The 13,633-nt window shown below is 44.3% G+C and overlaps 1 protein-coding gene across 1 annotated transcript in view; it reads left to right on the forward strand.

The window, feature by feature from the left end:
* ANKS1A (ankyrin repeat and sterile alpha motif domain containing 1A) overlaps window positions 1-13,633 on the forward strand; it is a 186,296-nt gene that overhangs the window by 102,718 nt on the left and 69,945 nt on the right. The window contains exon 12 of the mRNA XM_065885950.1: window positions 11,582-12,171. Coding sequence (XP_065742022.1) covers window positions 11,582-12,171 — 590 coding nt within the window. The remainder of the gene's footprint in view (window positions 1-11,581; window positions 12,172-13,633) is intronic.

Consider the following 13,633-nt stretch of genomic DNA (forward strand, 5'->3'; position numbering starts at 1 on the left):
TGTGGTATGGGTAGCGATATATTTTTTTGCACATGAATGTCCAATTGTTTTAGCACTATTTGTTGGAAAGACTGTCCTTTCTCCATGGAATTGCCTTTGCTACTTTGTTATACTCTTTTTCAGAATTGTTTTAGGTATTCCAGTTCTTTTATCTTTCCAGACAAAATTTTAGAATCAGCTTATTGATTTCTACAAAAAATCCTGCTGGGGTTTTTCTTGGAATTTTGTGTTGAGTCTCTATAGCAGTTTGGGAAGAACTGAAATCTTAACTGTATTAAGTCTTCCACTCATGTTGGTGGATTTTTAATTAAAGCTTTAAAGAGAGTGGAGTGGAGCATTGATGCCTACTCTAGTTGTTTAGTAATAAATCATACTGAAATTAACCCTTGAAGAACAAGTTCTCAGTTAATTTAATGCTCTGTTTGAAAGTGGTTCTTAGGGAAGAATCTTTAGTATCCTGGAGGAGTGAGATTCTAATTCTTTCTTTCAAAGGCTTGATCTGGAACCCCTACAAGATAGCTGGCTCAGCCTTTGAAAGGAATGAAAGGGGAAACTTTCCCAGATGAACTTCATAAATGGGGCCAAGTACCCTTCTATCCTCAGGTTAAGAAATCTCCAGGTTAAGTAGAGAACTACCAAGGAGGATTTCTGACCTCACATCTCATCCTCTTTTGCTTTGATTTCTTCCAGCTCTGCAGCATTGGGCTAACTGTTGAGAGTGGGCAGTAGGGGAAACAGATTTAATTGAACCACAGCGTGGGAGGTGTGCCTGCCTCCAGGCTAGCTGCTTAGATCACTCAAAGAGCTTTCAGACAAAGGAGTTGAGACATTAAATATGAAAATAGGCTCTGCCAATTTCTCAGTAGCCTGGAAGAAATGCCTGTTAGGATTGGTAAAAGTGAGGCAAGTCAGCAGATGATGTCGCATGTTAGTACATATTAAATTTTGCCCGCTTTTCCACTAATGTCATTATCTTAGGCAGCTTTTGTGAATTAATTCATCAGTTTTCAAAAAGGCCATGTTAATGAGACTACCAGAGCTTTCAGTTCCTCCTTTATGATTGAGGAAACTACAATGTGAGGGCTGGGATAGGAGATTTTTTTTTAATTACATTTTAAAGTTACATTCATTTTAGCTCACTGGAAAGAAAAACTTCAAATAATAGAAAAGTGAATACACACAAAATGCTCAGATTTTCTGCTACCCACAGTTGCCATTGGTGGCCATAGTTTGAAAGTATGCTGTATGCTTCAGGCCCTTTGCTATCTTAATATAAAAGTGACCATGTGAGATTTTGTTTGTTTTTAACCTAAAATAGGATCATATTTTACAAGCTGTTTTGCAAACTTTTTTTTTTTACAATTTACCTTGTTCATAGATCATAAATACAGTTTTGTCACAGTCCTAAAGTCTACCTTATTCTTTTAAAATTTTTGTTAAATATCCCATAACTCATTTTTCTATTCTCTAGCTGATGTATGTTTAAGTTGTCTTCAGTATTATTTCTGTTATAATTTATGCGGCTGTGGACATTCCATACAGACATTCTTACATGCTTATACAAGCATTTCTCTAAAAGACATTGATAGAAAGTAGAATTAGTAGGTCAAAGTGTAGGTACATGTCTAGATCTAATTGGTGGAGCCACATGGCCCTTCCTTCATGGTGAACGAGCATGCTCTTTTCCCTGTACCTTTACTAACATGGAATATTAGCACTTTTTAATGCTCTTCACCATGGTAAGCAAAAAAAGTGACTTTAGAATTCGACATTTGCCTGATCCAGTGAAATTGAGCACCTTATCTTGTTGATTAGTATTATATATTTAGTCTATGAGTTGCCTATCTTTTTCCTTTCCATTTTTCTACTTAGAAACTAATGGTAGTAGAAATACTTTGTATAAATACCGATAATATTTGACCAAAGTGGCACTCAGAGGAAAGTTTTTATCCTTAAATTCATTTGTTAAAAAATAAGAAAGACTGAAACTTAACCAAAAGAAAGTATCAGAGAGGAATTAATAAAGATAAAAGTAGATAGTACATATCACCTACTTTATGGTATGCATGTACACCTCAGTTAAACACAGAAAGAAAAAAAGGAAAACAAAGAATGAAATTAAAAAACGAAAAAAGCAATAGACTTGAATACTGCAATGAAAACTTGTCTGTTTTTTAAAATATCTCGATACTTCTGATCAAGAAAAGGGAAATACAACATGTAGGAATAATATAAGAAATATATAACCATAAATGCAGAGATTTTAAAAATAAATAGAAAGAATTTATAAGAATAATTTTTTTAATTTGGTTAGTTAGAAGTTGCTACCATCCTCCTGGGATGAACTGTCTGGGTGAGTTATTGGTCCATCACAATGACTAGCTGAGGAGGGGTTACTACTGGCATTCAGTGCCCAGTGACCAGGAATCCTAAGCATCTTGCGCCATGCAGGACAAACCTTCACAGTGAAAAGGAGAAAGCTTTAATAGATCCGTGAAGTAGAAAGCCCATCTCCCCTCCCCCACGAAGGCACTAGGCCCAGATTTTATGACAGTTTTACCCGACTAGATATTCCTCTGTTATTTCAATTGTTTCCAATGTAGAAAAAGTCTTCTGAAATCTTTATACAGGACTAGCATAGCAGAGCAATGTTTTGTGTATCACTTATTTCTCTGTAGTGTTTAACTCTTTGCCCACTGGACATTGGGGGCCTGCTACTCCCAGAGAAACAGTGGACAACTTTACAGGTTTGCTAGCAAATAGGAAAGTAGCAGGAGCTCTAAAAGTCATTGTTCTCTGTGGTGCTTTTCTGCAGCATCCACTAGTAGTGCTTAGGTCCAGGTGAAGTGGTTACTTAACTTAGGACAGTGATGCATGATTATCTGAAGACAGCGATACACGTGGACTCTTTGGCACACAGCTACACTTCGGAGGTTTTAAGATGCAGTTAAATCGGTATTCCTGAGAGCTGTGCATTTAGGTCCACGTGAAGTTTGTGCACTAGTATGAAGACCTCAGTCTTCTTGGAGGGGAGGAAAATATTATTTTAGCTTCTCCCTCTACTCCCACATCCAAAGGGCTGCCAATTTCTGAGCCTTCGGGGAATTCTATAGTGTGAATTTTGGCTTTTCCCTTTGGCAGCTTGGGATTGAGTTTTCTTGGGGGTGCTTTCATTTGCACATCTTTTAGTAGGAGGCCCACTTTTACTATTAGTTTAGTAAGACTTTGGGAAGAAGATTAAATAAGTACCTGTATTCAGTCCATCATCTTTGCCGGGAAGTCCAGGCTAGATATTCTTGATAGATTCCAAGGTGTAAATTTGGGTGCTTTTCCCAAAGGCAAAAAATGTAAATGAGAGAGTTTAACAATTAAGCCTCATCTTTAGCAGCTTCCTCTTCTCTCACCCCTTGCATTAGAGGAGCCCTACTATATAACTGTCTTGCCCGTATCAATTTATATTTCTGAGTTGGAATAGTTTACTTTTCTTTCCATTATGGAACAAGTCAGAACTTTGTCAGCTATGCATCTATATTTTCTTTCACCAAATGTATCCACAGCCATTATATACAATATGTATACATGAGACATATGTAAAATAATCATAAAAGGGCAGAATATGTTAAATTCATGTAAAGTGGTATAAAAGTAATTTCAGAGTTCAAAGAGGAATAAATTATATCAGTGTAAGAGATCAGGGATGGCTTTATGAAAGAAGTGCATTTGAGCTTAACCCAAAAACAGAGAATTGTACTTGATCGGCAGAAATAAGGAGGAAGGAGAGGGCCTTCCAGACAGAGGGAGTGGCATTAATAACAGTAAGATGACAAGAGATGATAGCATGTTTGGAGAATGGAAAATAATCCAGTTTGGCTCGAACAAAGGACTAGTCGTAGAATACTGGATGTCAATGGCAGTCTTTATTCCAAAGACCATGAAGTATTGTTGAAGCTTTTTGAATGAGGTGACAGGATAGAAGCCACACTTTAAGTACAGTCGTCACTTGGTATCCTCAGGGGATTTGTTCCAGGGTACCCCCCCACCCCCTAGATACCAAAATCCTCAGACGCTCAAGTCCCTTATATAAAATGACACAGTTTTCATATATAACCTACCTGTATCCTCCTGGATACTTTAAATCATCTCTAGATTACTTCTAATACCTAATACAATGTAAATGCTATATAAGTACGATAGTTGCTGGCACATGGTAAATTCAAGTTTTGCTTTTTGGAACTTTCTGGAAATTTTTTTTTCTGAATATTTTCAATATGTGATTGGTTGAATCCACAGATGCAGAATCCATGGATATGGAGGGCTGACTGTTTGTATAATTGTAGAATTTAGATTGCACTTGGGAGAGACTGGAGTCAGGAATACCCTGAAGTCAAGAGACTTCAAGGAATCTCTTGAAGGAAATTAGAGCCCAAACTAGGGGGATAATAGAAAGTGATAGGAAGGAGAATATGGATAGCAGAGGTTTTGAAGATGTAGCATTAACAGGATCTTACAACCAAATATGGATGAAAGAGGAGGAGAGAGTATTGAGGATGATTCTAAGGTTTTGAGCCTGGTTAATTGGGGAAATATCGTGCAACTAACAGAATAGGGAATTGAAGGAGGAGCGCATTTGAGGAAGTATGTTAAGTTCAATTTTGGACAGGTTAAGTTTGAGATGTTTCAGGTACCAGAATATCCAGCTAAAAATACTCCATAAGCACTTGGAAATGTGGGTCTGATGTTCAAGAGAGATGTAAGGATTAGAAATACAGATTCATGAATCATCCACATTGCGGTGATGGATAACATAAGAGAAAATTGCTGAGGGAAAGACTAGAGAGATTGAAGAGGTCAAGAATAGAACTTACTTTTAGAGGAAAATAAAGGAAAAACATGGGAAGATAACCAGGATAATGCAGTGTCTTAGAAGCCATCACGGAACTTCCAAAAACCCCAAAATCACTGTGGTTTAAACAAGATAGAAGTCCAAAAGTAAGGAGTCCAGGGCTCGTATGGCAGTTCATGATGGTCAAGGACCCGGTCTCCTTCTGCCGTCTCATAGGTCAGGATGACTATTCAAGTTCAAGCTATCAGCAAAGGCCAGAGGAAAGGAGAGAAGAAGAGTACTTTAAAGACAGCTCTCAAAAGTTGCACATACCACTCTCACTTATAAAACCCATTGACCAGAGCTTGGTCACATGGCTGCACCTAGCCACAAAGATGAGAAATGTAGTCTGTATTCTAGGTGGCTGTGAGCCAATCTAAAAAAAATCCCATGACCAAGGAAGGAGAGAGTGCGTACTGGGGACAACTGGTAAACAATTTCAAATGATACAGAAAGAGCTAGAAGGATAAAGAGTAGAAAAAGGATTGGACAATTGACCATTGGTAAATCCTAGATGGGGAGGTACTTCTCTGAGGCAATTGGGAAGAGATGAAATTATCCCCAGATTTTGATATCATGTTGAAAATAGTTCAGGAAGTTTGACCTAAACCTTCTCAGGAAATTGGTGCGATTATCCTCCAAGAGTATAGGTGCTATGGGAAAGATGACGATTAGAAAAGAGTGGCAGAGGCGAGAAATTGATCTTACGGGGATGTCATAGTTTTCAAAAGGTGAATAAAAGGACGGCTGAGCCTGGTAGTCAGACTCACGTTTGAATTCTTGTCTACCACTTCTTGGCTGGAGGCCTTGAGGAAGCCATTTAACCTCTTTAAGCCTCAGTTTCGACAGGTAAAGTAGGGTTACAAATTCTTCCCTCACGGTTGCTGTGACTATTAAAAAAGGACATGCTTAGCACAGTGTCCGGCACAGAAGAACTAGTACCTAATACTTGGTAGCTAATAGAAGACAGCTGAGTTAAATACATTGGTAGAGGACTCAGTCAGTTGTTTCTTGAGTATTCAGCAGGGCTCAACATTCCAGCAACTGGAGAAGAGAAAGCAAATGGTTGTGAATACCCAGTGTTGGAACTGGCAGAAGATCAAGGGAAACAGAGATGGCAAGTGTGCTATTAAATCGGGCACGGTTAAATATTATGGCCGGTTGGAAACTGATCCAGGCAGAGCTGGTAATATTGAATAGGGGAGTCTGAGGGGCCAGGGGGTCCAACAGCAGGCAGTGAACAGACTCTTCAGGAAGAGTTTAGGGAAATAGGGGAGCTGTCAGTTAATCAGGACCAAGTCCAGGTAGAACAGTCCTGAGTCCCAAAGCTGGGCTGTGCCCATGGGTGCTGCCGTGGGTGGAGGTGGTTCCTGACCTGAGCATCCTCCACCGTGCTGTTACACATCACCCTGAACCAAACTTGCAAGACGGCTGGACCTTCCCTGGCATTTGAGTTTTATTTTGCCTGGTTCATAGGGCCACTTAGAAGAACTCTGTCTCCTTTGTAGAGTCGGGAGAAAGGAAACGAGACTGTTCAGTGTTAGCTTGAAGAGCAGTTTGGAAATGGTCGTAAATGAAAAATGATGATAATGATGGCAGCTTACATTAACTGAACGCGTCTTATGGGCCAGCCGCGTGCCGAGTTCAGTTACACTGATTAGGTCATTGAATAGCTCAAGACAAATCTTCCGAGTAGAGGCTACTTTTATCCCTGTTTAATAGATGAGGAAGAAAAAGTTAGGCATTAGAGCTGGCCCTTAAGCTCTAGCGTGGCCGAATCCAAAGCCTGTTTAACCATGAGGTTAAATCATTTCCCCTGAAGCCCTGCTACTATTCATGTTTTAATGTCACAGAGCTGGAAGGGAACTTAGGTCATCTAATCACAGATTCAAACCGTACTAAATCTCAAAGCCCTAGAGAATGCATCCCAGCCGTTCATTTTTTGAAAGAGACCCAAAGAGGAAAAGTCACAGGGCTGGGGCTCCAACTTGGACCTCTTGAATCCCGGTCCAGATCTTCTTCTATTTCTCTGGTTGTCATGGACCAGAAAGGACTCTCAGTCTATTTGTCTTATCAGATCATGATCTCCAGCAAATGTCTCCATAACATACTCGGTGCCTTCTTTCTGAGGAAAGCACGGTGACCCTCCAAAAGCAGCCATGGACTTGGGAGTTCCCTGGACACACACAGTTTCTGATGATCACCACAGTGACTAAGCATTTGGAAGGTTCCAATCCTAAGGGAACAAAGAAAACAGAACAGCCCAGGAAACTGGAGTATCCCAGCCTTCTCCTCGGAGCCTGAGGATTGATTTAACGTAGCAAGTCCTCACATGAGCTGCATTTTTCAGCCCTCATTTAAATGGGCAGAGGTGACTGATAATGTGTAAATGTTAAAATGTTATTATTCAGAAGCCCTTGAGAATCCCCATGGATCATGATAGTAATTAAAACGCAGCATAGAAGACCCCTTGCTTCAGCAGGTCACAGGGTAAAAGAAAAATGCACACCCAGAATGAATAAAAATGGAAAGTCGAAGGGACTGGGAATTAGCATACTGGGGTGTCCTAGTATTCAGTGGAGCAGCTGGCCTTGATGTATGGGGAGAGTAAGGACACAGCCCTCCCCGTGTCCTGTTCCCTCTTAGTTTCTCTCCTAGAAGGGCAGGTTGTGAGGAGTGCTGGGGGCAGCATAGGAGGAGGGTTGGAAAAGCTGTGGAGTTCCCAGGGTGGGAGCATAGTGATTCTCAGTTGAAGGAAGACCTTGGGCCTGAGGGTTCTCTCCTGCGAGCCTGCGAGTCCACGAGCCCCTGGGCACAAGGTTCCTGTCACTGATTTTTCAAAAATATTTCCACTTCTCTTTAAGCCTGTCAAGGCCTTTCTTCTCCTTCAATACCCAGCTCAAAAATCTACCTCTTCTGAGAAGTCTCCTGGTTCAAAGTTATCACACTCTCCTTTCTGCTCACTGCACAGTGCATTTGGTTTATACTTTTCTTAAAGCATCTATTAATCTTTGCCTTGCATTCTAGTCATTTCTTTATATGCTGGTCTCTTCCAATAGCTGGTAAGCTCGTGGAGCAAAGTCCTTGTCTTCATCTTTATGTCTTCAGGTACCCCCTGAAGACAGACGTTGTGCACATGCGGATTGTGGGAATGGGTGGTCACAGTGACAATTCTGGGGCCTATCTCAGTTTCTTATTTCAGCATTCTCACTGTATTACCTTCTGTCCCCTCCTTCTGCTGTCGAGAGTTATAAGGATGATGAAGGCAATGGATGTTGGTACTTGTCACGTACACTGTCACTGACGATCCTTGTGACAAATCTGTGAGGAACAGAGAAGTAGTTGGTCTCATCTGTGAGCAGAATATGTTGTTATGGATCCTGTGTGGAGAATAACAGTTGTTACCATCTCTTGAGAGCTGGCATGTACCAGGCATGGTCCTAAATGCTTCACATATATAATTTAATTCTCATAACAAGCTTATGAAATAAGTGCTATTAAGATCCCAAAATTATCGATGACAATACCAGGCACAGAAAAGTAGTTTGCTCAAGATCTGGCTTTGGGTGGTGGGGGTTGGAATCTAGCTTTTGATCAGTACATTATATTGCTAACACCTTGTCCCTAAGAGACCTAATATTATCCTGACTTTACAGAAGGAAGGGACCATTGAGTAGATCTTTTCCCACTCATTGATTTGTCAGGAAATGTAGCTTAGCCTTGGATATAGTTTTTTATGGGACAGAGAACACCAGCTTGTTGAGATCCTGAGGTTCTTAGATCTTGACAAGCTTTCTAAATACCAAGGTGTCTTTCCTAGGGAATTGCCTGGGTAAGTTGTCTCATTATGAACATCCCTTTCCATGATTTCTTCTACTCTGGTGGATTGTGGTTTCCCTAATGGGATTATGACCCTCAGAAATTCTTGCTCTTCACATATTTCCTCCTTCCATAAGTTCCATAAGTTCCTTCTTTCTGCCCACTTCCTTCCTCCAGCATCTGTCTGGTACTGAGCTCTTGGCATCTGTCCCTCTTTCTCCATTGATGACTCGCATGAATGCGTGGCTGTTGGACAGGGCCTTCATTGTTGGCTCCCTCAGCAGCAGTCAGAACATCCCCTGTGGCCTGGGTTCCGAGGTCCACCCAGGCAGTGTGAGCCCGGCTCACTCCCAGTTCTGGACTGGTGTTTTTCTTTTGTTGTTGGACTCCCATCTCCTCAAAAAAATTGTTAAATAAGGAGCTAGAAGCTGGTGGAAAGGAAGAGAAGCCTGTGCTCCTGTTATCAGCGCTCTCTTTCGAGTTCAGAGGCAGTCAGGGGGACACTGCACCTTGGGCCAGAATCTGGAGGAAGTCAGCCATCAGAATATAGTCCTGGAGGTGACGAATTTCACACCCTGGTTAACCCTCCCCATCAACCTCTCCTAGGAAGTCCCGCTGTCCCGAACCACCATTAGATGGTCATGTGGTCCCACTGTGCAGCCCCACAGGGCACTTCTTGCATGCTGTCAGTTGTCATACGTGGTGTTCATAGCCTGGAAGTCAGGGCTTCCTGAGGCCTGAGTGAAGCTGTGTGGAACTCTTACGTACTCAGCACATCTTCTTCCCTAGAGACATGATTCAGGATGTTCAGTGCTTGTTCAGTGCTCTGGACTTGACCTATGGGGTGTGGGGTGAGTGAGTTCGGGGTGTGAAAGTCCTGAAGCAGTCAAGTATAGAGGAAGGAGATGCCAAAGTTCATACTTCTGGGCTCCTGTGGGTAAGTAATCAGAGCCATAAAGTGGACTTGGCTGCCCCCTCAGCAGCCTCTGCAGAGTTGCCAAAAGCTGAGCCGACTGTGGAGACCAAACTGTTCTTGAGAGGGTGGGGTGCGTGGAACCATATCCCTGCCTAGACCTCAGGGCAGTGGGCTCATTCGGAGAGCTGGTTGTTGGGGCCCTTCCTGAAACGCTGCCCTGGAAGAGCCAGCATTGTAGGACCCTGGCATCATGCTTGGGCAGCAAAGTGTCATGGTTATGAAGCGTGCCCCTCTCACCCGACTGCCTTGGGGCTGCAGGCCATGATGAGGGAGGGAGGGTGCTCTGCAGGCAGCCCCGGGAGAGACATCCAGGCGGGGCTCTGCAGCGCCCCAAGGGGGAAGTGTGCCATCACAGTACGCTGGAGACTTGGCTTCTCATCACTATCAGAACATAAAAGGGATTTTTAAGGACCATGCAGCCAACCTATTTATTTTAGATACTGAAACCCAGCAAGATGTGATCACTGCCAAGGCCACACAGCAAGAGAGTAGAACAGCAGGACCAGAGCCAGGTGCTCACATGCCTAGGTTAGAGCCTTCTCCCCCACCACTCCGGACAAACCACAGAAGGCCTGAGGGCCTTAGATTTCTCATCTGTAAAAATAGTTGAACTTGACCCTTTGGATTCCAAGATTCTCTGCTCTCATGAACAGTTTGGAGAGCTTGGGGCAGACTAGGGAATCATTTGGTGTATATACCATAGATTCCACTCACAAAGAAAGTAGAGTTGAATATTAGCTGTGGAATGTGAGCTAGTACTGGACACAGGGTTGTCATCTGCCCTGCTGATGTGGGTTAAAATCTCTAATGGTTCTGAGTTCATGCAGGGAGAGCCCCTTGGGTGTCCCAGTGTGATACTGATATTGGACTCTGATTTGATCAATTATTTATGCTACCTCAGGGCAGAGGTATTTGATACCTCGGGGGAGTGTACAGTAGGAGTTGGCCTCACGAGCCAGTAGTGTCAGGTTTCTGGGATGTTAGGGCCGTCTCAGGAGAACTGCACATGTCTCTTGGCATTGACAAATCAGACCATTTTGATTTCGGTGGATCAACTAAGGTTAAACTTAAACAAATAGGAGCAGCTGGGAGGCTTTGGAAGGAGTGAGATGTGTATATTCTCAAAAAAAAGGAAAAAAGAAAAGAAAAAGAAAGAGAGAAAAAAAAAAAAGTAGAAAAGTCTGTGCTCCCTGAGGAAGGAAGGATGAGGCGTGGAACTCTGAATCGCCCCCCTCTGAGGAAGGAAGCAGTTATTTCTCTGCTGGTTTGTTTTGTACTTTCAGTTAAGGAATTCCAGAAGTTGCAGGTTGTGGATTATGACTTCCATTTTTTTCCCTCTGTTGCTGCTTGCCAGAGGAAGGGGGGGGTTGGGGGGGCGGGTGGCTCTAAATAACACTTTGGCCTTTATGGAAATGTATCAGATGTTCCAGGAGTGAGTCTCGCTTGCTTGTGCTTGCTTGCTCTCTTTCGCACGCGGGTGCTCTCTCTCTCTCTCTCTCTCTCACTTTTGCTCCGTGTTCACTCACTCTCTCCTCACTTGTGTCCTTTCTGTGGGATATAGTTAGCACCTCTTGTCGCCTTATATAGCAAGGTCTGGTCGTTAATGTTAACAGAAATCTAACAACAAGGAAGGCTGCCAGATAGCATTAATCAGGCCAGTGTTTGGAATTTCATAAATGCTCTGACTTTGGGTACAAATTGGACATTAAGAACAATATGAAACTGTTTTCTGCCTTCCTCTCTCCCCTTCTCTCCCTCTGCCCTCTCCCCAGCCGATCCAGCTTCTCTCTCTTTCCCTCTGCTTTTGAATTCCTCTGCTTGGCCGTGCGCTTGCTGCATTGGAACTTTGTTGGGTTTTGCCGTGTTTAATTTTGTTATTTCTCTGTCTCTCCGTCCACTCCAAGACCACAGGCGGAGCAGCGGCAGCCGGAGCCAGGACTCTGCAGAAGGGCAGGACGGGCAGGTCCCGGAGCAGTTCTCAGGTCTCCTCCACGGCTCCTCCCCAGTGTGTGAGGCCGGGCAGGACCCTTTCCAGCTGCTCCCAGCCCCTGGCCAGAGCCATCAAGAAGGGTCCCCCGCACAGGGTGCCCGCCCCGAGGCAGGCATGCAGCTGGAGGAGACGGGTGGGCGCGCATCTGGAGCCTCCGCGCCCCGCATGCCGGACCAGAGTAAGAGAGTGGGCTATCCGTCCAACCTGCCTCCCGCCCACAGCCAGACGCACCCTGAAACTTCCACGCGCACCGCATCTCCACACCCTTGGGGTGCCGAGGAAGAAGGCGACCGGAGCGGGGCCAGAAGCCGAGCCCCTCCCACCGGCAGACCCAAAGCTGAGCTCAAACTCAGCCGCAGCTTGTCCAAGTCTGACTCTGATCTCCTGACCTGCTCACCCACGGAGGACGCTACGATGGGGAGCCGGAGCGAGTCCCTGTCCAACTGCAGCATCGGGAAGAAGAGGCTGGAGAAGTCTCCCTCCTTTGCCTCTGAGTGGGATGAGGTAAGGCCGCGTGACGTTTCGGAGAGCTGGGCTGGCTGAGCCCCCCGTGCTCCCCTGGGTGCTGATGCCCAGGCCAGCATGTGGGCCAGGGCTGCCCTGCTTCCTTCGCACTTCAACCAGAGTGTTTCTGACAACTGGGAGGGAGGCAGGTGCCGGCGAGCCAGGTCAGGGGTCTTCCTGCCTGTGTGGCAGAGGACAGGTCCACTCATGGTTAATCTGGAGGGTGGAGGCCCAGCAGAGCAGGACTGAGGGAGAGGCGGTTCCTAGAAATGATAAGCTATTTGGAAATATTTGGATCCCATCAGCCCCACTGAGGGAGCCAGGCTCACCCTGAAGATGCTTCAGAAGAGCTAGAGTGCTTCCTATGAGTTTTCAGGAGGAAGAGGGAAGATCCTGAGTTGGGGGGAGGGGGCTTTGGGAGAAGCTGCTGAAAGGGGATCAGAAGGGAGATTTTCTGTTTCCCGCTGCTCGTGATTATTCTTACTGTGTTTCCCAGGAAGACCGAATGATCTCCCCACAGAAGCGTTCTGCCCATCCCACATTCCTGGGTTGGCCCGGCAGAGGGCTAGGTGGTTCAGGAAACAAAGAGAGATTAGTGAGGAGAAAACATTTGGAGTCTGAGGCCCAGGTTCCTTTCATAGCCATTGTTATAGAATAGTTAGAAATATGTGCCCAAATATTTTTCAGTGACCTGTGACATGTCTTCCTGGGCAGAAGAATGTGTCTCTCAAAGATGGGTAAACATGCAGGGAATGTTCAAGTACTACCCTTGAAAGCTTCTTGCTAGGAGGAAGCTGACTTTGAAGCAGGCTGGATCTGTCTCCCCGGAACATTTTCAAGAGATGAATTTAGCACTTGAAGAGGAGGGGACCACTGCAGCTGGCATGTCCATTTGAACACTCTGTAGACTAAATGCCCTACCCAGCCCATCCGGATTGCAGCTGCAAAAGTTATGTAAACCAAAGCTAATCCCATTCCCAATGTGGGAACAGGGCGGGGCCGATTTCTCCAGCACTCATCTCCAGATACGATAAGGTTTAGGACTCTGTTTAGTCAGGGACAGGAAGATCCTGTGCCAGAGAAGTTCTGCACTATTTAGTAAACCAGAATTTGGTGAGCCTGTACTAGATGCCAGGCCACTTAAGGAAAATAAATTTGTGTTCAAGAGCGCCTGGGGCCAGAAGATTACACACGGGAAAATAGGTGTTTGTAGGAAGGTGTGCTGTACCTTTGTTTTTCAAAATGGAGTTTTACTAATTTACAGTCAAGTATAGGATAAGGCAGCTTAAGAGTAAGATAAATGCAATATTCTCTGAAATGGCAGGAGAGACCAATAGAGAAAAACATCAGTGGGGGTGGGGTGGGCAGAGGCGAGGGGTACGAGAGGGTGGAAAGAGGCTTTAGGAAAGATCACAGAGAAGTGGCATTGGACATGGAATTAAAGAGCCAAGTGTTTTGGTTA

The sequence above is a fragment of the Phocoena phocoena genome, chromosome 10, assembly GCF_963924675.1.
Source record: "Phocoena phocoena chromosome 10, mPhoPho1.1, whole genome shotgun sequence".
Taxonomy (NCBI): Eukaryota; Metazoa; Chordata; class Mammalia; order Artiodactyla; family Phocoenidae; genus Phocoena; species Phocoena phocoena.